Genomic DNA, 21639 nt, shown 5'->3' on the forward strand with positions numbered 1-21639 from the left:
AGCTAGAGACCGACCCGATAACAGCATATCTCTCATTGGCTCTGCTGCAGACTGACGGCACCCATCTCGCGCGGTAAGATCTGTCTCACCAGTTCGCCTTAAGCCTTCGGCTTGAAACTCCCGATCCGGCGCTGACATGGCGAATGCTATGGCCGCACTACTATCTGCATTTCACCCAAGTCTGACAAGCGATGTTGGAGTAGCTGCACGAAGGCTGCTTTGGTGGGGCGCATTGCAGTGGGGCTGAGCAAGTCGGTGTGCTACCCTCTGCAGGTGTGCGATGTCCAGCTAGGAGCGGACTAAACACCGAATTTCGACAACTCTGAGATCTACGCCCTTACACCGCAATAACCAGACTCGACAATGAGAAAGTTTTCCAGTATGTTGTTGCCTCCAAAGGGCGTCAAGGAAGTAATGGATGACGAGGACGAAATCAAGGCGTTCGAAGCGTTCAAGACAACCACCGGTGGCGCTTTGCATCCTGCATTTTCTGTGCCCACCCAATACAACCGTCAACGTGGAGAGTGGAGGACTCTACCGAGCAAGTGAGTTTCCAAACGCCGCACCTTAACGCTCAAACAATGGGAAACTCATGCTTAGAAAGCGAGCTTGAAGCTGTTCTGAAGAAGGCCAGTGCAGTGTTCCCTGGATGCAAAACCGAGAGTTGTACATGGAATGATGTGTTCGAGCGGATCGACGCGGTGAAAGAGGCGTACGACGCCAAAGCCCCAAAAGGGTCCTTCCGAAGTTTCATTCGGAACGGCAAAGCAGATGCCACCACACTCAACTCTCTTTGCTTCATAATCCCAGAAGAATATGGCCTTGGTGTCTTACGTGGAGGACTGTCATTCATCTTCCAGGTACCCTTGCCCTATGTGTGGAATGTGACATTAGTTGATCGTCTGTCCAGGCCTGGGAACAACGCATCGAGAACCGAGAGAAAATACTCGAGCTACTGTCAGACGTTGTCGACACTCTCAAAGCGACGGCCGAGATGTACAAGGTATTTCGAGATGACGAACTCAAGGAGAAGACGCGAGATCTCTACGGCGTTATTGTTGATTCTCTGAAATTGCTTACTGAGATGCTGCTTCGGTGTCGCAAAGATGGATCATGTAAGTCTTGCCCTGTCCGATGAAACTCGTCAACCCTTAGCTTCAACAGTCATCCGCCGTATAAAGACACGACTGCCGGACCACGAAACAGTCGTGTTGGAAGGCCTCGATCATGAGATACAAAACGCCAAGGCCAGGGTGACGGGTCGAATTGACATTCTCAACGCACAAACCCTGCAGGATGTCAGCAGGACGGCTTCTGCTAACAGTATCGAGTTGCACACAACGCGTTATCGAGTTCAGGAAGTATCGCATTGTGTTAGGCGTATTGATGGGGAAATGAAAACCCTTAACCGAAGCATGAAAGAGCTGAAAGAAGACATCAAGCAAGACTTTCAAAGGCTGTTCGAGGGTAACATGTCACAGAAGGTCTCTAAGAACGAGCTTGCTGCTACCGTGCAGACTCTTGTGTATGAGATCGTCGCGGAAATGGTGTGCCAAGCAAGTAAGTCGACTCCACAGGTATGAACCCTGTCACCAACTCATTCATCTCTAGAGCAGCCTCTCCAGCAAACTGTTGGAACCGAGGTCATCGCGGAGGAGCGACGTCTTACCCAGCAGACGATCTTGATGACGACGGAAGAGCTTCTGTGGATGCTCGGCGTGGATCTCGCATACTTGATCCGCGAGACGGAGCATATCTTGAGACAGAGCAACTCTTTACGACCCAAGGGTCTCGGCAAGGCGCGGTGGCTGCTCACGACCGCGCAATTCAAGAATTGGCTAAGTCAGCCGTTGTCCGGAATCCTCCTGGTTGATGGGCATTGCAAAGATGATGGTATCGGAAAGATATCTCCGTTGTCCGTCCTGTGTGCTTCCTTGGCAACCACGCTCGCCCAGACAGGCTCCAGTATGATCCTGCACTTCTTTTGCAGCAGTCATACCAGGGTTGAACAGAATCTGATCGGCGGACCATCTGGGCTTGTACGCAGCCTCATTACTCAGCTTCTCCTTTATCCTGACTCACCGGACGTCGAGCTAGATCCATTGGAGCAGAGTCTGTACGACGCAGTGTCGCAATACAACGTGCGAGCTTTGGTATCTTTGTTCGGATCGATCGTGGGGAACATGGATAAGTCAAAGACGATCATTTGCATCATAGACGGCATATCCGATTTCGAGACTCCGCTTCGTGGTTGGGATCGAGAAATCCTTGATGTCGTTGATCAGCTTCGAAACCTGGTGCACTGTCAGCGATCTGGTCCAGCGCTGAAGTTGCTCATGACTTGTCCAAACAAAACGCTGCACATCGGGTCGCTAGTGCATCGCGATCATGGGGAATATGTGTCCTTACGGTCAGGTAATGTCAGCGATAGGCCTGTGCGTGGGTTCGGATTCAACCAGGACGTCCAGAGAATGCTGATGCCATCGTCGCAGCAGAGTAGCTTTCTAGAGCCTGGAGGCTGGGGTGCCCAAGCAAACGCGTCGCAGCGAGGATACGCACATGTAGGGCGACCACGCTCTTCAGGCAGCAACGTTCCGGGTGGCTGATGCGCGTTTTGAATTACTGTGGAGAGATGATTCAATGGTGCCGTGATACTGTAACTTATCGAGCGAATCACGAATATTGCCGTACAGACGTACCCCAATGCACGCGATGGGAGGATGACATCGGCATGGTGTTCCGCTCATCTCTCGATGACGCACAAGCGGCCTTCGGCGAAACGTGTTTCCGAAGCGGTCCGGGCGCCGGGTCGCGCGCAACGCAGCAGCGCTTAGCTGTGCCAGCCCTCTGAGCCTTGGGTAGCTGATAGTTAATTGCAGCATTACCTTCAGTCTGACAGCATTTTTTTGTTCGCGCTCGTCTGAGAATGATCCGATTGTAATGATGTTGGGTGGTACTATGCGCCCAGCCTGACAGCGGCCTGGCTGCTCCGTCTGCCCACGACGTCCGGAGCGCGATCGGCCAGTCTGCTTCTCCTCTCTCAAGACCTCGCATCATGGACGACGTCTAGTCTCGTCCTTCAGGTCGATCGGGCGAAATTTTCTGTACCCAGATATGCCATGCAGACCTGGCTTCTCACTGACCAGACCGAGTCGTTGTGTTCAACCCGTGGACATAACCACAAGCTGGATCTAGCCAGACTGCCTTTCGCGACAGGCGCCTCCTGTAATTCCTACAGCGAAGAGCACAATGCACGATATCTACCGAACACCCGCACCGAGCTGCTAGACGAGACAACAATATGGATGAACAGCAAGGACGGGAAGTCTATATCCTGGCTGGGCGGCATGGTGGGCATGGGAAACTCTACGATAGCGCAGACGGTCGCTAGGTCTAGGGCAGCTCGGAGCAAGCTTCTTCAAGAAAGGCGATGGCAAGCGCGGCAACCCCTTACGGCTTTTCATCACCGTCGCCCTGTGCCGCTGCGGAGTACATCATTCGACCAAAACGGCAGCCGTTGCGGTGGGTGTACACAACATGTGGTATGGAGAGGTAAGGAGTCGAGGCTTGCAGCGCGTGGCGATTGTGGAGCCGCATTGCTACATCATCAGACCAAAGGGATATCTCAAACCTCTCTTTTCCGTGCCTCAGCCTTGGGTCACCCTTGCGCCCACAATTACCCATGCATGCGAACCGTCACGTATCGGGTACCGGCATGTTGTATCACGGCAGATGCTGCGATGTGAACTGAACGTCGACGATAGACTCTTTCCTCATTCGTTCCTAGCCTATGGCAACGCACCCTCTACGCCTTTAAATCTTCAGCCTGGTCTGGTTACTATCGCGCTAGAACCAGACCTTACAGGCCGTATCGTGGATATGGGGGAACACCATACTCAACGCCTGACAGGACTCCACCACGCAGTTGGAGCAACGCCACACAAGGCCCTGTCGTGTATCGCTCAACGGTGACCTACCCTTTCAGCCACGCTCTACGCGAGCTGAGATCGAAGGGCAAAGAGCACAAGGCTGTAAACACAACGGGACGCGTGATCAGTGTGGTTCCGCGACGTCGCTCTACACAGATCGGTACAAACAATGTGTATTTTATGTAATGTAGCAGCACATCACTACCGTGGTTGGGCCCCTTACGCTTCTGTCAGAGATTGGCACGCATCCGCGGAGGACTTGACATCAAGTGTGTATCTCACGTTCAATTCATTGGCGAGAACAAGTATCGGGCTTAACATCACTACATGCAGGACGCCCCTTGATTACCCACCAATGGGTGTTGCATGGCATGTTCAACATGTCCGTGGAGGTGACCTCACTTACCGACTACCGCCTTCAAATATGAGGTGCAAACGAAGTTGTGCCTCACATTACATACCGAATTCATTCTTCACTTACCTGCGTGCGTAACAGTGTCAATGGACCACTGCTGAGTGTTCTCACCATCCCGATTATAGATCTCACGAATCTTGTCCCAGTCAAAGATAGTAACAGCTCTCACCGACAGCAATGACCGAACAAAAGACCATCGCCCTCATTGGCTCCACAGGCTTCCTAGGCCCCTACATCACCGCCTCTCTCCTCCAAAAGCACCCCCGCACCACCATCCTCTGCCTAAACCGCAGTAAAGACGCAGAACAACGCACCACCTCGTCGCTCACCCACATCAGCAACGAGGACCTCACCCGCCTCACCTTCACAACAACCGACATCACACTCCCTCACCTCGGTCTGGACTCCATCCAATACACACACTTCACAACCAGCGTTTCGGAAATCGTTTTTAACGCGTGGAACGCAAATTGGGCGACGCCTCTCATCGGTTACTTACCCCTCCTCAACGCTGTTCAACATGTCATCGGTGCATGTATTGCCAGCCCCCTCAACCCACGCGTAACCTTCGTTTCGTCGAATACCTCGATAATGAATCACCCAACCCAGCACGCTTCCACCCCGCTCATCCCCGAAGTCCCCGCCTGGGACTTCGCCAGCGCAGCGAACACGGGTTATGGTCAGAGTAAATGTCTCGCGGAGCAACTCCTCGCGCGCGCAGGGAAGGAGCACGGGTTACGCGTGGCTATTGTACGCGCAGGTCAGATTGGAGGCGTGTCATCTGCGATAACGAATGCGCCGCAGTGGCCGATTCAGGGTTGGCTATACGTTATATTCAAGACGGCACAGAAATTGGAGTACTGGCCCGTGAAGATGAACGCCGTAGATTGGATTCCGGTGGATACGCTGGCGGAGGGTATCGCCAATGTCACGTTATCCCAACAAATCACATCTGCAGACAATGTTAAAGTATACAACATGATGCACCCCCGTCCGGCGCCTTGGGCGCTGCTGCAAATGGTATTGGTTGAGCGGTTCGGACTGGAGGTAAGGGAGTGTAGTTTGCCGCAGTGGTTGGGTATGTTGGACCCGCAGAAGTTCAAGATGCATGCGTTTTTGATGGAGGGGAGGGAAGGGAGGGAGGGGGAAGCAATGGTTTTTCGAAATGAGAATGCGAGGGAGATGTTGCCGGAGGTTGATGATGTTACGGAGGAGTTGGTAGAGAGGTGGTTGAGGGGGTGGGGTTTGAGGCTGGGGGAGGCGAGGGCGAGGCTCTGATCTGGGTGAAGTATGTGGACGGATGGAAACATGGAAGTGGCTTCAATATAGAATTCGATTTCGTCAATTCTTAGCGCTACGTGTCATACAACTGCGCTATACGGTCCTGCCGTCGGGTACTCAATGCGTACCATCTACAAAGTCTGCTTGCCTCTCGTCTCAATAGGCAGCACCAACATACTGAAGAACGCCGCGATGAACAATCCACCACTGGCGTAAATCGGCGCCTTGGGGTTACTTCCACCCGCCTGAATAGCAACAATAGGTGCGCAAAGACCAGCAACGCGGTTCAAGAAACTGCTCATTCCAGTACCAGTACCACGGATTGGGGCAGGGAAGACCTCAGGTGTGTACGCGTACAAGACACCGTACATGATGTTCTGGAAGAAAGCCTCGAGACAAGTGAAAGCAAGCTGGAAGTCAGAGTCGGAAGAGATGGTGAAGAGGAAGACGAAGACACCGGTGATGACAGTGGCAATGGCCATTGTGCCCTTGCGGCCGACGTATTTGAGGTCGACGGTGTAGCAGGCGAGGATGGATCCGGGGACTCCGACGATGGCGGTGATGGCGTAGTTGCGGTAGACGATGCTGATGTCGTTCTCGACGCCGCCACCCGAGTTCTTGAGGTACTGCGGGAGGAAAGCGTTGAACAGCGGGTAGGCCATACCGATAGTCGACCATTGAAACCAGAGTAGAGCAGTGGTAAGACCAATCTTCTTGTCCTGGAAGAGAGTCCTGAAGCGCTTCATCGAGAAACGGCTGAGGGAACGCTTGACAATCTCGAAGACGCTGAGCTTGACATCTTCTCCGGTGACTTCCTGGTCGCCGCCGATTTGGTTGAGGATGTCCTCGGTGAGCCAAGTGTGCGTCTTGTTGTAGTGAGCAATACCGTAGACGGTGGCGACGGCCTCGGCCTGGCGACCGCGAGACAACAGGAACTTGGGTGACTCGTAAAGATGGAAGAGGAAGAAGCGGCAGATGAACATGAAGAATGTGATGGCGCCGAGAGTCAGGATGAGGTATCGCCAGCCCATGTTGTCTTCCATGCGGCATTGTCCGAGGGGAGTACCGTCAGCGCATGAGAAGTTGGGAATGAATGCCCATGCCACTGCGGATCGTTAGTAAATGACTAGTACAGCTAACGTTATCGACTTACGGAGCGAGGCAACCAGGTTACCAACGGGCCAGAAGATGGAAAGGAGAGTGAGGAGGTTTCCCGATGTTTGAGGCAGAAATTCGAGGAACAAAGCGCCGTCAACTGGGAGGTTACCACCGACACCAAGACCAATGCAAGCGTAGAGTGCGCATGTGCCGATCCAGTTAGGCCCGCCGCCGGATGCAAGACCAAAGACACCAGCGAGGAAAAGAGTAAAGTTGAAAGCGAGACGGCGACCGATAATGTCAGAGGCGGTTCCCCAGAAGGAAGCGCCGATGCAGAGACCAAGGAAGAGCGCCAGCGTGGTGTATCTGACTTCCGTCTCGCTGACACCGAACTCAACGCTGAGTTGTGGCAGTGTAAGAGCAACACCCTGTATCTTGGTAAGTCCTGTTGGTTGATGAGGAATTGGACATGCGCACCTGCAGCCACAAGTTGTCGGCCATCCAACCGCCACCGCAAAGAGCGAAAAGCTGCCATTGGTAGCGGCCCATGCCCATATCCTGCAAGGCTTTGTTGATAACCTTGGACTTGCCTGTGGAAGATCAGTACTGTTTCCCCGTGAAAATTAACGGAGGTGATAGGAAAAGCCACACGACGTACGGTCATATGGCGTGTCGTTATCCGAAGCAGCGACCTCTGCTTCAATCTCTGCCTTCAATGCTGCGACTGTCAAGCCATGGTTAACAACACCACTAGATGCATTACTGTCAGGGCGCGTGAGGCCATCTTCTGGTTTGTCGTCTTTGGTCGTTTTCTCTGTTGCAGCGAGGGAGGCGCGTGGGTGGGTGGAAGCTACAGAAGCGCGATGGGTCGAGTCATCAAGAGGCACATGGACGCCGGGAAATTCGTCGACATGATGAGCCTTGAAGGGATTCACAAACATAGTTCGGACCATCTTGGCGTAATGATGGTGGTGGTGCCGCGATGGAGGATGGGTGTGGAGTTGTTGCTTGGGGTTGGCGCAATGGTAAAGAGGGGTGCGATAATGGGGCAGTCGCAATTGGGATGGTGCTGTCCAGGGTCGTCGAATCGTCGGTGTCGCTGTAATCTGGTGGCGTTGTCGTTTATGTGTCGAACCGTCACGGCGTCTTCACCCAAGCAGGATGCTAAAGGCTTGTGAGGCTTGGAAAAGCTTGTATATTGGATATGGCAAGCTTCCGCGACAGCAGGGTCGCAGGAAATTGATGACAAGAGTTACACGAGCTCGGTCCTGGAGGAGGGTCATGGCCCCTCATATACTCCAGCTCTCCCCAGCGCCGCCCCTGTCAAAAAATCTTTTGGAACGGACAGATGGTGTGGAGTCGTTGGTACGGTGCGCCAAGGTAGCGGCATTAAGGCGCGCGGTGACGTAGTGCTTGGTGGACCAAGCATCAGACCCCATCACGTTCCTCTGCCGTTCACTGCAAAGATCATCCCACGTCGCCTCTGTGGTTCGCTCGATCCTATTAGGCTTGGCCTTAGCTAATACCATCGGTCTGGTAAGCTTTGCAGTCTCTCTTCTTGTGCGTGGGTGAGCCTGCAGCAGCGCGCCTGATGGGCGCAATGACAGAACCTTACACGCTGAGCCCTCGATGAACACAACAGCTCACAGACCAGGTGCATCGGTCGACATTGACAGCTACCAGCACAGATCGTCGTTGCTACTACGATGTTGACCTCGCGTCGCGAGGCTGTTCGCTTGTGGCGGACCCGACGAATTTTGCCGCGTGCCGAAACGCGACTAGACTAAAGACGTGCCGATTACGTTTACTTTCGCAGGCTTCGCACACGCGAAATGGCTAAGAAGACCGGCCTCAAATCATCGCCAGACGTTAATCACACCGACAGTAAGCGGGGTGGCTCGAGTGTTCTCGTTGCATGCCCGGATCAGGCATGACGTCCCAGAGATATCAATCCCAGAAGGCGCGGGATGTCTTCGACCCCAACATCGATGGGAGATCGACATGCCCCGAATGCGCGGCCTGCCACTGCTAATCTACTGGAAAGACCGAGACCGAAACGCTCGAATTGCAACGAGAAATCTGCCGTTCACTGTGGCAGGTTGTTGGACCCTGGCCCGGCTCCACACCTGCCAACCACTGCAGTAAGTTCACCGGTCTCCTCCGAATGCAACACTTTCCCTGGCAGCACGTGCCGAGTAGGCGCGAAGGTGGGCCTGCCCCAAAGCAAGTCGTAACGACAATGGGCAATGTCACGCGACATGCTTGCTTCAAGGATACAGGGCCTTTCTGTTGACCTCGTATCGCCTCGGTACTGTAGTGTTACCCGGATGTAACCTACGTACCACGTTACTTGGCAACAGCAAGATCAAGAATCGTTCGGTTCTTCCCACCATGTATCGCCTGAATCTGACACCGACTGCATCTCTCGAGCGACACCACCGGCAAAGCTGCAGCACGGCATGCATGTCACTGAGGAATGTTTGCGCACTCTACGTCTGTTGTCGGCATCTTCCTAGTATCCGCCTTGCAAAGATACATAAGGTTTGATTCGATCTTTCCATCTATCCTCACCCCGACTGCTACAGCCTTGCGTCGAGGCTGCTTCGAGGAGAGGTGCGTATTGATCCCAACTGGCAACGGCGAACGTCGCCTCAAATTGGACGAGGTAGTAGCCCTCGTCATTGATCCGCTCTATCATGGGTCAGCCTTCCTTCGAATGACATACACCAGCATCTTCCATCAACAGTGCCATGAACACCACTCAGCAATAGCACGACCATCATTTCTATCATCTGTTACTATCAGCTACCAACATGTGCGAGGCCGAACCTCTCGTCAGCAAGAACAGCGCTGAAACCGTGGATGCCTTCTACAAGCTACTTGATGAACGGAAACGTTTTGCAGCGTCGCGATCGGTCGCAACTACACCCAAATGGCCAGCAGCCCGCAATGATCACTACTGTGACCAAGAGGTGTGTCGACACGATGTCATTGACTTGTCCTCCATGTGTGAGCCATCCGATAGCGATAGCGACTGGCAGCCATACATCACGGGTGACAAGAAATTCCCCATCATCGGATACGAATCTCCATCGAACAGTGAATATTCCCCGACTGAGAGTTGCCGTCGATACTCCTCTGATGACGCGGATGAGTACGTTGTTGAGAACGTCCAGATCAGGTAGGTGACCTGCTGACATCATGTAGCATCGTCCGTTTCCGTTACAACACACCACCCACAGTCTACGATGACCAAGACCACGGAAGCCGTCGGATGTCTGCGATAGACCCTAAATCAAGCATTCGCGCCCTCCGACAAGAACTCGACAACCTACAGATCAGCAGCGCACAGTCTTTTCTTGACCTAGAGGGGCAGTTCGACATGCTCTCCTCATCATACGGTATCCTGCGTAGGGACTACCAAGGTCTTGCCCACAAACACAACGCACTCGCACGGGTTTCATTGATGCAGTGTGACGAGATAGACAATCAGGCCAAGGTCTTGAAGGAATTATGCGAGTGGAAGATGCGCACGCAAAACAGCTTCGCTGCGGTACGCGTTCAAGGGCAAGAACCGGAGGTCTTGTATTTTGACACACCGCGTTCGACATCCACGGCGGAGATCGGACTGGACGATCTGAGAGAAACTCCTCTAGTGACGGAGAGTCAGGCTGTTACATCGACATCGGATGGACGAGACCACGGTGGCAGAGGGATACCGCCCCCTCCGATCATGCCTCCCACGACGCCTGAACGACGTACCACACATCCGCGCTTGATCCTGAGGCTATCAGCCAAGCCAGAAAGGAAGGAGGAAGTCCTGGAATCCCCTGGTGCCTTGGTAACGGACGAGCCGCCACGCCCGAAGCGCGTCAGGAGGCCCACAAAGAAGCGCAAGGCCGGCGAGCTGGAGGTCAAGTCTTCGGCCAAGAAAGCGAGGAAGCTGAGTTGCACATCAGTCCCGTTCTGATTGCGTGGGTACAACGTATGGTCGATTGTTGACATGGTGTTGAGGGACAAGTGAGACCATCGGTTAAGCATGGTGGCTTGCAGTGAGTTGCGTGAGTATAGCAGCAATAACATCCTTGCTTTTCCCTCAACACGTGCAAAGAAAAACGAAGTAACTAAACAAAAGCTTGTCTCCCTGCACCGCCACACATGACGATGTTCGCGGCGACTTAGGGCCTCCGAAGGTTTTCGGGGTTGAGCCACCCTGCGACACTTAACAACAAAACCGTCCGCCCTTTCCTGAACGTCTAAATCTGCGGAGATTCGTGTCGGTATTTTGTATGCCAAACCCAGGGATTTTGCAATCGCAGTTACATGGCTTAGACGTCGCATCGGAGGCGAGGTAGTTTCGAACGCCGGCGTGAGTAAGACTATGGTATGATATTACTATATGCCTAGATGTACGTCAAAGAGCTAAAATGTGTGAATGTAGAAAAGTAACCCGAGAACCAGGCACGCGACGCAGACTGCAGTGCGTACGAACGCATCATCGCTCGCTGTCAAACTCCGAGGGTCAAAACCGCTGGGTGCATACTCGTCTACTACCGAATTGAACCCAACCACCCGGCTGCGGCAGTCGAACGCAGGATCTGGAGGCCACCGACTCGTTGATCACGTATTCCAGATCTGATAATCCGGTCCCTTCTTCACACCCCTGGAGAAACCCTGGCTTCGCGTTCGAGATAGTGATGGAAAGGGTACACAGCGCTGACATGATTACGATCCGAGCATGATCAAGATCCATCGCCGGTAGCATTCCAGCCATCCGGCTCTCCTTGCGCATAAACATCTATATGCAGATCCTGCCAATCCCAAATCTGCTCCATGCCACCCATATCAACAGCCGCTGGATCTCCAACCGTGCCAAAGGGATTTTGTGCGAGAAACTGATCGATATCGAACGAAAGCTCATCCGAGATCGTCATCGACGGGAGTTCGCTGGCAGTGGAAATTATCGGCGCAGCGGTCGGCTCCGGTGGCGCTGTGCTCTTCACCGGTGACATCACCGCTACCAGGGCAGGCTCGTGCGTCGGCATCGGCGGTGTTGTCGTAGGTACCGAAGAAGAAGTCTGTCGTTGCCGCTTGCTAGCCGATGAGTATCGCGAAAGCTCTGGTGTGGCCTGCACGAGCTTAAAGAGGAAGTTGTACGACGTAGCGCCTAGTTTCGTTGTCCTGCTGAGTTGATGCAGCATATCCAGCGAGCTTTCGATTGCATCAACGATCTCCTCGCGATGAGGTAGAAGGTGCTCGCGATCGTGGATAATAGCCGAGCAGAGTAAGGTCGCCGTGTCGAAGATCGCAAAAACAACCATGTGGAATTTCGCGTTGATGGGGAACTCGTGGTCGAAGAGCTGGCGCGCTACTTTGAGAAGACGCAATGCGATATCTACGCCTTTCTTCCGGAACTCGTCGTCTTGGTCGGCTATCGCGTCTCGCCGTTCTCGGGTCAGGTAGGGCTTGAAGAAGTTCAGCATCGTCACGAAGATGACGCAATGTAGCTGACAGCGCTGGAACACGAAGAAAGGATGAGACTCATCGAATGACGTGTCGGGGTCTGTGAAGCGGAATATGGGGGGTAGCTCATCGATGAACTTTTCGCATTCCGCTTCTATCGCCAAGACCTGCTTGTCCGAGAGGGCGTGTTCAGATTGGGCATTCCCCATGGTAGTGGCGATCCTACGACCGAGTGTTGCTTGAAGGGCGATGTGTGCGAAGGGTGATAGTAGGTTTGGCTCCGTGGTCGACTTGTCGAGTCGTAGATTGGGGAACTTGAAGTCGAGATTCTTTTGGTCGATGAGGTTTGGACGGCCGAGCCATGCCGACATTTGCCTGCACGAAAGTCAGATCATGCTTCTAAAATACGTAGGTTTGAACTTACCAATCCCAGATGTACAGCAATGTCCAGAGACGTCTCCTGATCTCAATGTCGAATTCACACAAGCCTTCGATACCTCCATCCTTATCGATGCCCAGCTCTTGCGCTTCCCGGATCGTGCGCGACAGCGCATGCCACGACTCTACGATCTTGGACTCGGCCTTCAGCCAAACGCACTTCAAGAATAACTCTTGCACGCGTTCAACGCTCGTTCTCGCTGCTCCAAAACTCCGGCTTAGCTCTTCCGCTGCGTCGGAGAACCGGTCCGTCAAGGTCTGGCAATTGCAAGCCAGCTCAAACTCGATCATTTTGCGAAGCGCGGGTGTGAGGTACTGCACTGAGTACGCGCAGATCCTCAGGAGCAGGCAGGTAAATTCTGGAGAAAGCTGTTTGCCGGCACCGCGATCTGCCCACCATTGGACATATTGTTCGGCTAATGTTGGCCCGTATATTGCAGTGTAGCGGTAGTTGACGACATTGAGGAAGTGGTTGACGAACGCATCTGCTCATTGTTAGAGAATGGATCGCTAAGATCTCGCGATGTTTGTGCCTACCCGTTATTGATCTTGGCGGAACGGCTGAAAGGACTTTCTCGAGAACATCCGTCGTAACGGAACTTTCTGTCGGTGAGTCTTTCCGTGGGCCGTTCTTGAACGCGTTAGTTGATATCAATGTTTTGAGAAATGGTCGTACCTCTTCCACTCCGCCTACTTTGTAGTGCACATGACCAGGCATGTACCCCCACGCTTTCAGCCCATCTTCAAGCTCTTCTTGCTCGCCATCCTGTGACAGAAACTGCGGCTCTGCAGAGTCAGGCGCGCTTCGTTTTGTGCCTTTGATGCTGGAGGCCGAATTTTCACTGCGCAATCGCTGTTACTACCGCGTTCCGCTAATGGCGGGGTAGGCAGAAGGATCTACATACTGAGACGACTCTGGAGAAGGCTCCTGCTGCCCTCTTTTGACAGAGAATTGACAAAGATGGGGTACTTTTCGCGCCTGACAGTGATTGCAGGGCCATTCTCGCGAGCACTAGCCGCGTCATTAGTTCAAGGGGTAGATGCAGGGCCAATGTGGAGTGTCGTCACCTTTTGCTTCCTCCGTTGACACTCAGTACAGGACGTCGTCGCGCGACTGTCTTTCAGCGATTGCATGGTCGCCATTACACTTGATTGAAGACCGGTCAAGATTGAGTAGTTCAAGGTTTATGAAAGCATTGCGAACGGACGAATCCAACGCTGTTGAGTTGTGGATCGGACCCTAAGACCGACCCCACCAGATCCACAAGAGCCGCCGCGCCACCTCCACGGGCCGAAGTTTTGGAGCCAGCCAGAGCTGACCCTGATTTCTCAGCACGTCATGTGATGTGTGGCGACGCTTTTCCGTACGAGAAACTGTAATGGCTACGCGAGCGGAAACCTCAATTCTGCAGGATCGACGGAACCTCCGACATTGGCACAGTTTGCCCAGGCGGCAGTTGATTAAATCGCGCGGCTGTGCCACAATCCAGTGGCTTTGCTGACGGCGGACGCAGCGACAATGTTCGTTCCTTTCGACCTCACTCATACGACTAGTAGTGTCGCCTACACGTCCCTGGCATTAGTTCTACGGATCTGCGCGCATCGTCTAGACCGCGCGAGGCTCGCTTGCGCATTTCGGGGTACCTTCCAGAGTCCCCCGAGGCCGAGCATCCGTGAATGTCACCTGACGACACGGTCCATCCACGTGTCGCGCATCGAGGGCCTTAGGAAAGGTTGACATACTATGGCATGAGTATAGGTTCAATCACTTCATGGCATCGCCTTGGAACGGTCGCGGTCATGTTGGAAAGCCTCCCTGGTGTTGCCTTGGCTAGTTCAGGCATGATGTCATCGCACCTCGGATGCTGCTTGCAGCCTGGCAGCTAATCTCAAAACACCACGATATCGGCACATGGTGACATCTAAGGCTAGCAGCCTAAATGGTCTTCAAAATATAACCCAGGTCCAGAATGCCACTTCAGCTTTTCCCACAGCAGCGCCTAGGACGCCGCTTTCGACATCATGGCACGCGCCCTGCCTCTCATACCCTGGTCGAAGACGTCCATCCTTACTTGTCGTATGCATCCATCTTCCTCACGAATAGCACAACATGCAGCTCTGGACCTGTTCGTACTTGGATTTCCTCAACAAGCCAACGTACTTCTCAACACAATCCATGAATACGGTCTTGACACGACGACAAGCAGGTATGCCGGTCGCATGAGAGTCACCACCGAGAAGCAGCTGCAGGGGGCTTGGTCAGCCAGCGATTATTTCCCAACATGGGCAGACAAACCAGACGCCGCGCTTGCGGAGATCGTTAGTACCACGGGTTTACCGAGGCACATAGCAAAGAAAGCAGAAGAAAGGACCCTAAGTAAGGAAGATGTGAACGACGCGCACGAACGCTTAAATGCAAACCCAGATGCTATTTATCAGCCTCCGGGAGAGACTATGACACTTGGCGCGGTGATACAGGTTGCATTGCTTGCAGGCGAAGAGCGTCTAGCTACCAGTTTGATCGAGAACGACATGAAAGACCTATACCAGTACTTGCTGGACAGTTGGTACGATCCTGACATCAGCGGAGACGAGGCCAGAGAATGGATCCAGCGTCGCCAGGGCTTGGAGCATTGTCCAGGCATCTGGGCTATCCTCGCGTCTGCGAAACTGGGGGATATGTTTGATCTGCGTGTGGCAGACGTGGATGCATACGTCAAAGAGGGTTGCGCCCTCTTCAAGCAACGTTCTATCGTAGGCCCTGCGCGCCCGTATCTATCCAAGTCGATTGCCGAGCTAGTGCAGATGATCGGAGACAACATCTTCACCCGACGCAAAGACGACGGTGAAGATGATATTACCCCGGTTCTCAAGCCCGGCGCGTCGGAGGCTCAAATTGCCGCCCTCGAAGCACGTCTCTCCTTGCCTTTGGCCGACGATGACTGTGATGATTACGGTGTCGCACTTCTCAATGGAAAGCTTCCAGATGACTACCAAGAGTTTCTACGCGCAAGCAACGGTATCGGGAAAGATATATTCTTCGGTGCCGACGACGTCGATCAAACCGGATGCTGGATACTTGAAAATGGCTACAATCTATTCCCTTTCCGCTATAAAGATTATCACCAACATGATGAAGAAGACGAACTGGATCTTATTAGGCTAACCGTGTACCCAGAGTTCGTCATCGGCACTGGCGAGATCTATGGCACTGTCAGATTCGTACCCCCTACCTGGACCAGGCTCTTTGTTGAGAAGTTCGAGAGAGCATATGCGGAGGCAGATGAGTCTAAGAAGAGACTCTACGAGCGCGCAGCTCTGGATATGTATGGTGGGATAGAGCAGCTCAGGGCGACGGAATGGCTGTGTGTCGAGTATCGGCCCTCTGAGTTTCAGCAGAGGATTTGGGGTGGGCTGAAGCCTTTTCTGGAAGAGTATGCACAGAGGGGAGTCGACGATAGGGAGGAAAGACAGAGACGGGAGAGGAGAGACACGAAGAAGGAGCAGGAGAACAAGGGTTGAAGAGTATTGGGAAAACGGTCAGCCTGATGGGTCGAGTGAGGACACCAAGTCCCTTCGTACGGCGTAGGATTTGTAGTCCGTCATATGGAGACTGTGACCCCGCCTTAAGCTCACTGTCAGCCTCGCAGTGGCGCAGTCGCGGCTGAATTGGTTCAGGTAGGCAGCATTGCTGGAATCGGCAATATCTCCTTCTTTAACCGGTAGTGTCGGCAAAACTCGGTGTGCGAATGGCCTCTGGCTGCACGTCAGCACTGGTCTCGCGTATAAAGACTGCAAAGCCTGTGGCAGACGGAGAGCATTCGCGCGCTAAATCGCAAAGATCTGAACACGAGAGACCGAACTACACTATCGGCGCCGTTTCTATGTCCAGGACACTTATTCGCATGGCTCTGCAATCCTTCTAACAATACAAAAAGCCAGTTTTACGACAGCTTGGCGCGCTTCTCAACATTTTGAACGATAGACGAAAGACCGAACGATGTTACAATTACAAATTGAGGTGCCAGAGTATGACAAAGGATGGACACGGTTATCAGGAGATATAAGCAGCGGAAATACTGCAGCGTTGAAAGCACTGTTCAAATATCACGGAGTCGACCCAAATTTACAAGAAGAACATGGCTACTCTCTACTGCACAGCGCGGTGCACTCTCGCTCAGAAGTGGTTGTCAAACTGTTGATTGAGAAAGAGGAAGTCAATGTCAATATACGCGACAACAAAGGTCGAACTCCATTGTGGGAAGCTGTCTCGCGAGGCTACGAGGCTGTCGTCGAGCTACTGCTAGACAGCGATAAAGTGGACCCCGATGCGAAAGATGTCAACGGCCGAACACCACTATTTGCCGCAGTGATGGGTCGAAGTGGCATCTCACTATCCGCTACGATAACGGGGGAAGGCTTTGTAATACCTGCGGCCATAACAGCGGTGGAGGGCATCGTAGAATTGTTGCTTGCTAGCGGAAGAGTTGACCCTGACGCAAAAGATGCACGTGGACTTACGCCTTTAGCGTGGGTCTCGCGATCTGGGGACGGGTCGATAAAAATTGCCAAGATGTTACTCAGTACTGGCAGAGTGGATGCGAATTCTAAGAACTCGCTCGGCATAACACCTCTTTTGTGGACTGGGCGATCTTACAACGACAAGATGCAGAATTTTCTGCTCCGCAGTGGCAAACTCGATGAAGACCTCAGGCCAAGCAATGGCTCCGGCGACGTCGACTCTCGATACATCACCCATTGGATAAACTCATGCGACGCCCAACACGGAACACGATGTATGCCAGCATCTTTCAAGCACAAGTCACCTCAGCAATTGCCGCATTGGGTTATCGACGTCGGCCGGGAGTGCTTAGTCCCTGGGAATACTGTACCGCGTTACGTTGCCTTGAGCTACGTATGGTCACAAGAATCTTTCAACGCCAGGGATAAAAAGCGTTCAACTGGCAGTATCTTGTTGAAGAAGCTCAATCTATCAGCTTTCCAAAAACCTGGTCATCTGAAACACATATGGTCGCGACTCCCTACCGCTGTCAAGGACGCCATACTGTTAGTCCGCCGGCTCAAAGAGATTCATTTGTGGGTCGACTGTTTATGCATCGTCCAAGATGACGAAAGTACAAGAGAGCAAGTGGATCATATGGGCGATATATACTCTGGTGCATATTTTACCATCATAGCGGCGACTTATCGCGGCCAGCTATCTAGCTCTTGGGTTGAAGCTAGAGGAGATGACGAGGTAGAACATATGTACGACAAACTCTACAGTTCCAAGTGGGCTACCCGTGGCTGGACCTTCCAGGAGCAGATGCTCTCCAAAAGAGCTATTGTATTTACCGATCGCTACATGTTTTGGGAATGTCAGCAAGATGTTTGGAGCCCAGACGGACCAAGGCCGGAAATGACTGGGACCAGAAGTGCTACCTTTACAGTTCCACACTACGAGAAGGCTAGCCGTATGCTATCTAGTTGTTACCCTGACTTCGACCTATACACTGAGATGATCAGTCTTTACAACAGTCGCGTGTTTACATACCCCCAAGATGTTTTACCAGCCTTTTCTGGTATTCTGACAACCCTCGCACCTAACTTTCCTTCCGGATTTCAGTATGGTTTACCTCGCGTTCATTTGGACATCGCACTCTTATGGCAACCCTTCCGCAGAACACGTCGCAGAGTCAGAGAAGATGAAGACACAGGTATCATAGCGCCGAAAACGCATCTGCCTTCATGGTCATGGTGCGGCTGGACCTGTCCTGTTGACCCGTATCATCTCCGGACACGATCTTCATACTTCGGTTACAACAATCGAGCCTCTGAAATGCCGGTCTGGAGAACGCAAAAGCTCGTACAGTGGTACTGTCTACCCGAAGATATGCATTGCGAAGTACCAGCAGATGGCCCATTGTTCTCCCTAGATAGAGCGTGCATCGACATCAAAGACGACAAGCTCTCAAATAAGCGAGCGACTCATATCAACGATGACTGTCGCCCCAGAGAAGCAATTGCGGAGACTGTTTACTTAGCTAATCAAGAAAGAGCACCTTCGCCCCCTCTGGTCACCACCCCGCAGATTGCAAATCAGCAATACGTCTCTCAGCCTCACGATTCCTGGCCTTTTCTTTCGTGTCAGACAGACTGTCTAGCATTACGCATCCAGGCTGTGCATGTTTCCTTTCCCACGTCGGCGCGACGCGCAAAACAAAGGAGGCCACATGGGTGGCCGTCCATATTCGAGCTCCCACAATTCGCGAAAAGACCAACAATAGTGGATACATGCGATCTGATTTGTCTTGAAACCCAGGAAGGGGTTAAGGCCGGTACGCTGCGGCACATGGAGACGTCTAAGCTCAAGCTAGGCGATACGGTTGAGCTCATAGCCGTATCTACAGGAGCTGTAAGCTCCATTGGTGTTGAAGGCGACGAAGAGGACAAGCTGTATAGGCTCGTGATGTATGCACACGTAGGCAGCGGTCCGGTAAATGCACAGACTTCCGAGTATCTAGGTTAGTACAACGATCGTGCTTCTATCCCAAGCGATGCCGAGCTAACAAACGACCAGAAGTCAAGAAAGAGATGGAATTGTATGGCGAAGAAGGCCCAGATGGACGGGAGTACCGTTTCTACAACGTGCTATGGGTTGAACGCGAGGAAGGAGTAGCATACCGGCGTGCAGCAGGACGCGTACCGAAGGCGATATGGGATGCGAATTGTACTCCGCTGACAAAGATCATCCTTGGTTGATCACGGTCGATCGATTGACGAGAATGCATATCTACTTAGCCTCCCCACCCGCATCATTCTATTGTATTTGTAACCACGAGCCCAGTCGGGTAAGCGGCATCACATGCGCGGAGACGGGTCAGGCAGCTTCGCGCTATGAGCATGCGTTTGTAGCTCTAGGAGTCACATACAAATGATGCAGTGATTGCTTCGACTGCATTATTCGCTCAGTGTTTGGGCAGATTGCAACGGTGTCCGTCTCCGGACGAGAGTGTGGAAGGTCCAAAGTCAACAATGTGATGATGTACAATCAGTGCATGAGCATTAAGATTCGACGGTTGAGGGTGCATGAAGGAAGCGACTAGAGATCAAACGTGCGTCATGCGTGCGTCTCCGGACGAATTTCAACGGTCTTTGGCCGGACGCGATTATGTTCCTATGTAGGAACAAGAGGTAAGAAGTAAGCCAGCTTGTATTGCCTGCTACTTAAGGAGGTCCATTAATGACCGAGCAGCCACTCAAACCAGTCCGTCTGTAGAGCAGCTCTCAACATGGTCAAGATATTCGCGTAAGCCTTCCGTCAAGATTATTCCAAAGAGACTTGCTGACCTTTGCGTCAATCATAAAGCGTCGGGGTTACTGGATGGGTTGGCAATGCAAGCGCTCGTGCAATTGCAGCTGCGCATCCCGAATACGAATGGATAGTCCTCCTCCGAAACAAGGCGAGAGAGGAGAGTGTGAAGCGCTTCCTGCCCCAAGGGACACAATTCGTGATCGGAGACTTTGACAGTCACGACGTTATCTCCTCTTCGGCAGCGGCCGCAGACATAGTCATAAACTGGGGCAGCAGCGACCACGAGCCGTTGACTAAATCCATCATCGACGGCATGAAGAAGAACAAATCAACCTGCTACCTGATCCATACCTCAGGCTGCGGTATACTCACCGGTGAAATTGCCAGAACGGGGACCTATGGCCAGGCTACCACCAAGGTCTACGACGACTGGGACAATGTAACTGACCTCCTAACGCTCCCTCCCGAAGCGCCACACGTGAACATCGATACCATGATCCTGGTGCTCGACCGCGAAGCGCCGCAAATCAAAACCATGATCGTCTGCCCACCGATCATATACGGCATGAGCCACGCCCAGGACACGCAGGAGCGCAGCGCAGCACGGCAATACGTAAACTCCATTCTAGACCGCAAAAAGGGCTTCGCAGTCGGTGACGGCAAGGCCATCGTCAACACGTTGCACATTACCGATCTAGCAAACTTCTTCGTCAAGGCTACGGAAGCAGCCGCACAGGGCGGTGGCACCGCAATGTGGGGAGGAGTGAACTCGTACTACTTTGTCGAAAACGGCGAGATGGTCTGGGGCGAGTTCGCGCAAGCTGTCAGCAAAGCAGCTTTCGAGAGAGGGCTGCTGGACACGCCGGATGTAGACTATCTGAGCGCAGAGGAGGCGATGAAGATCGATCCAATTAGCAAGATTGGTTATGGCTCCAGTGCGCGATCTAAGGCTGTTCGCGCTTACAAGACTCTCGGTTGGAAGCCGGAGATGCTGGGGATCTATGAGGATTACCTGTCAAACTGGCGATTCAAGGCGGGCGAACCGCACCTGTTCGTGTAGACAAGCTCTAATCAGTTAAATCTCTTTTGCAGCAATAGCTCAGTGTATCGGCATCGCTGCCGTGGCATTTGTTACGCGCACGTTTACTCCTTGGCTTTGTTGTTTAGTCCTTTGGTTGCGCAAGCGATCAACACGCTCCATGAAGCCGCAGCTAGATACATCTCGAGACTGTGAGCAAAAGAAGTGCATAACAGGGAAGCGCGCCATCTTCCCGCGCGATCTGTATGGGTTTCTCACGATGTCGAGGGCGGTTAATGGATTTTGAAGGTGCAAAAAGTAGCCAAAAACATACAACAGCGGGGATTCGCTAGTGGTCACCCACCTAACTACTAATCCGCCGGTATCATGCTTGTATATGGCTGAGCGGACGGGAAGCCTAATTTTCATGATCCTATGGTCGTATGTGAAGGAATGTATGATGCGCATTTTCATAAAGTCACTATTGCGGGCTCCCCAATGCGTGGTTGGCAGACCGTGGTGCGGAACGAACATCGGGGTCGCGCGCGTGAAATTGGCGGAGGACAGAACGCTTACGTCGGCTTGCGCATTAGTGATAGAACGCGAAAGTGACTTAAACAGCTTCCATGTGCTAACTAATATCTCACCGGACTTGGCGGTAGTGCTGATGTTATGGTTACCT

General features: G+C 52.8%; 9 protein-coding genes across 9 annotated transcripts; 7 read left to right on the plus strand and 2 right to left on the minus strand.

The window, feature by feature from the left end:
• Nucleotides 1-581: 581 nt before the first annotated feature.
• On the plus strand, nt 582-2606 carry J4E86_001607 (uncharacterized protein; the record flags this gene model as incomplete). Its single annotated transcript, XM_051442173.1, has 4 exons — nt 582-860; nt 911-1115; nt 1165-1560; nt 1612-2606. 4 exons carry the CDS (start codon nt 582-584, stop codon nt 2604-2606), a joined length of 1875 nt encoding a protein of 624 aa, XP_051305761.1.
• A 1915-nt stretch (nt 2607-4521) lies between these two features.
• Nucleotides 4522-5622, plus strand: J4E86_001608 (uncharacterized protein; the record flags this gene model as incomplete). The annotated part of the gene is made up of 1 exon (XM_051442174.1): nt 4522-5622. The coding sequence occupies one exon, from the start codon at nt 4522-4524 to the stop codon at nt 5620-5622; it is 1101 nt and encodes a 366-aa protein (XP_051305762.1).
• Nucleotides 5623-5756: 134 nt separating this feature from the next.
• On the minus strand, nt 5757-7676 carry J4E86_001609 (uncharacterized protein; the record flags this gene model as incomplete). The annotated part of the gene is made up of 4 exons (XM_051442175.1): nt 5757-6730; nt 6779-7151; nt 7201-7313; nt 7382-7676. 4 exons carry the CDS (start codon nt 7674-7676, stop codon nt 5757-5759), a joined length of 1755 nt encoding a protein of 584 aa, XP_051305763.1.
• Nucleotides 7677-9536: 1860 nt separating this feature from the next.
• Nucleotides 9537-10693, plus strand: J4E86_001610 (uncharacterized protein; the record flags this gene model as incomplete). The annotated part of the gene is made up of 2 exons (XM_051442176.1): nt 9537-9904; nt 9931-10693. 2 exons carry the CDS (start codon nt 9537-9539, stop codon nt 10691-10693), a joined length of 1131 nt encoding a protein of 376 aa, XP_051305764.1.
• A 772-nt stretch (nt 10694-11465) lies between these two features.
• J4E86_001611 (uncharacterized protein) lies at nt 11466-13625 on the minus strand (the record flags this gene model as incomplete). The annotated part of the gene is made up of 4 exons (XM_051442177.1): nt 11466-12561; nt 12611-13112; nt 13162-13448; nt 13609-13625. 4 exons carry the CDS (start codon nt 13623-13625, stop codon nt 11466-11468), a joined length of 1902 nt encoding a protein of 633 aa, XP_051305765.1.
• Nucleotides 13626-14646: 1021 nt separating this feature from the next.
• J4E86_001612 (uncharacterized protein) lies at nt 14647-16146 on the plus strand (the record flags this gene model as incomplete). The annotated part of the gene is made up of 1 exon (XM_051442178.1): nt 14647-16146. The coding sequence occupies one exon, from the start codon at nt 14647-14649 to the stop codon at nt 16144-16146; it is 1500 nt and encodes a 499-aa protein (XP_051305766.1).
• Nucleotides 16147-16624: 478 nt separating this feature from the next.
• On the plus strand, nt 16625-18350 carry J4E86_001613 (uncharacterized protein; the record flags this gene model as incomplete). The annotated part of the gene is made up of 2 exons (XM_051442179.1): nt 16625-18098; nt 18307-18350. The coding sequence occupies 2 exons, from the start codon at nt 16625-16627 to the stop codon at nt 18348-18350; spliced, it is 1518 nt and encodes a 505-aa protein (XP_051305767.1).
• Nucleotides 18351-18976: 626 nt separating this feature from the next.
• On the plus strand, nt 18977-19386 carry J4E86_001614 (uncharacterized protein; the record flags this gene model as incomplete). The annotated part of the gene is made up of 2 exons (XM_051442180.1): nt 18977-19148; nt 19205-19386. 2 exons carry the CDS (start codon nt 18977-18979, stop codon nt 19384-19386), a joined length of 354 nt encoding a protein of 117 aa, XP_051305768.1.
• A 530-nt stretch (nt 19387-19916) lies between these two features.
• On the plus strand, nt 19917-20999 carry J4E86_001615 (uncharacterized protein; the record flags this gene model as incomplete). The annotated part of the gene is made up of 2 exons (XM_051442181.1): nt 19917-19933; nt 19994-20999. 2 exons carry the CDS (start codon nt 19917-19919, stop codon nt 20997-20999), a joined length of 1023 nt encoding a protein of 340 aa, XP_051305769.1.
• Nucleotides 21000-21639: the final 640 nt, after the last annotated feature.

The sequence above is a fragment of the Alternaria arbusti genome (assembly GCF_024043155.1).
Source record: "Alternaria arbusti strain BMP 1465 chromosome Unknown scaffold_2, whole genome shotgun sequence".
Lineage (NCBI taxonomy): Eukaryota > Fungi > Ascomycota > Dothideomycetes > Pleosporales > Pleosporaceae > Alternaria > Alternaria arbusti.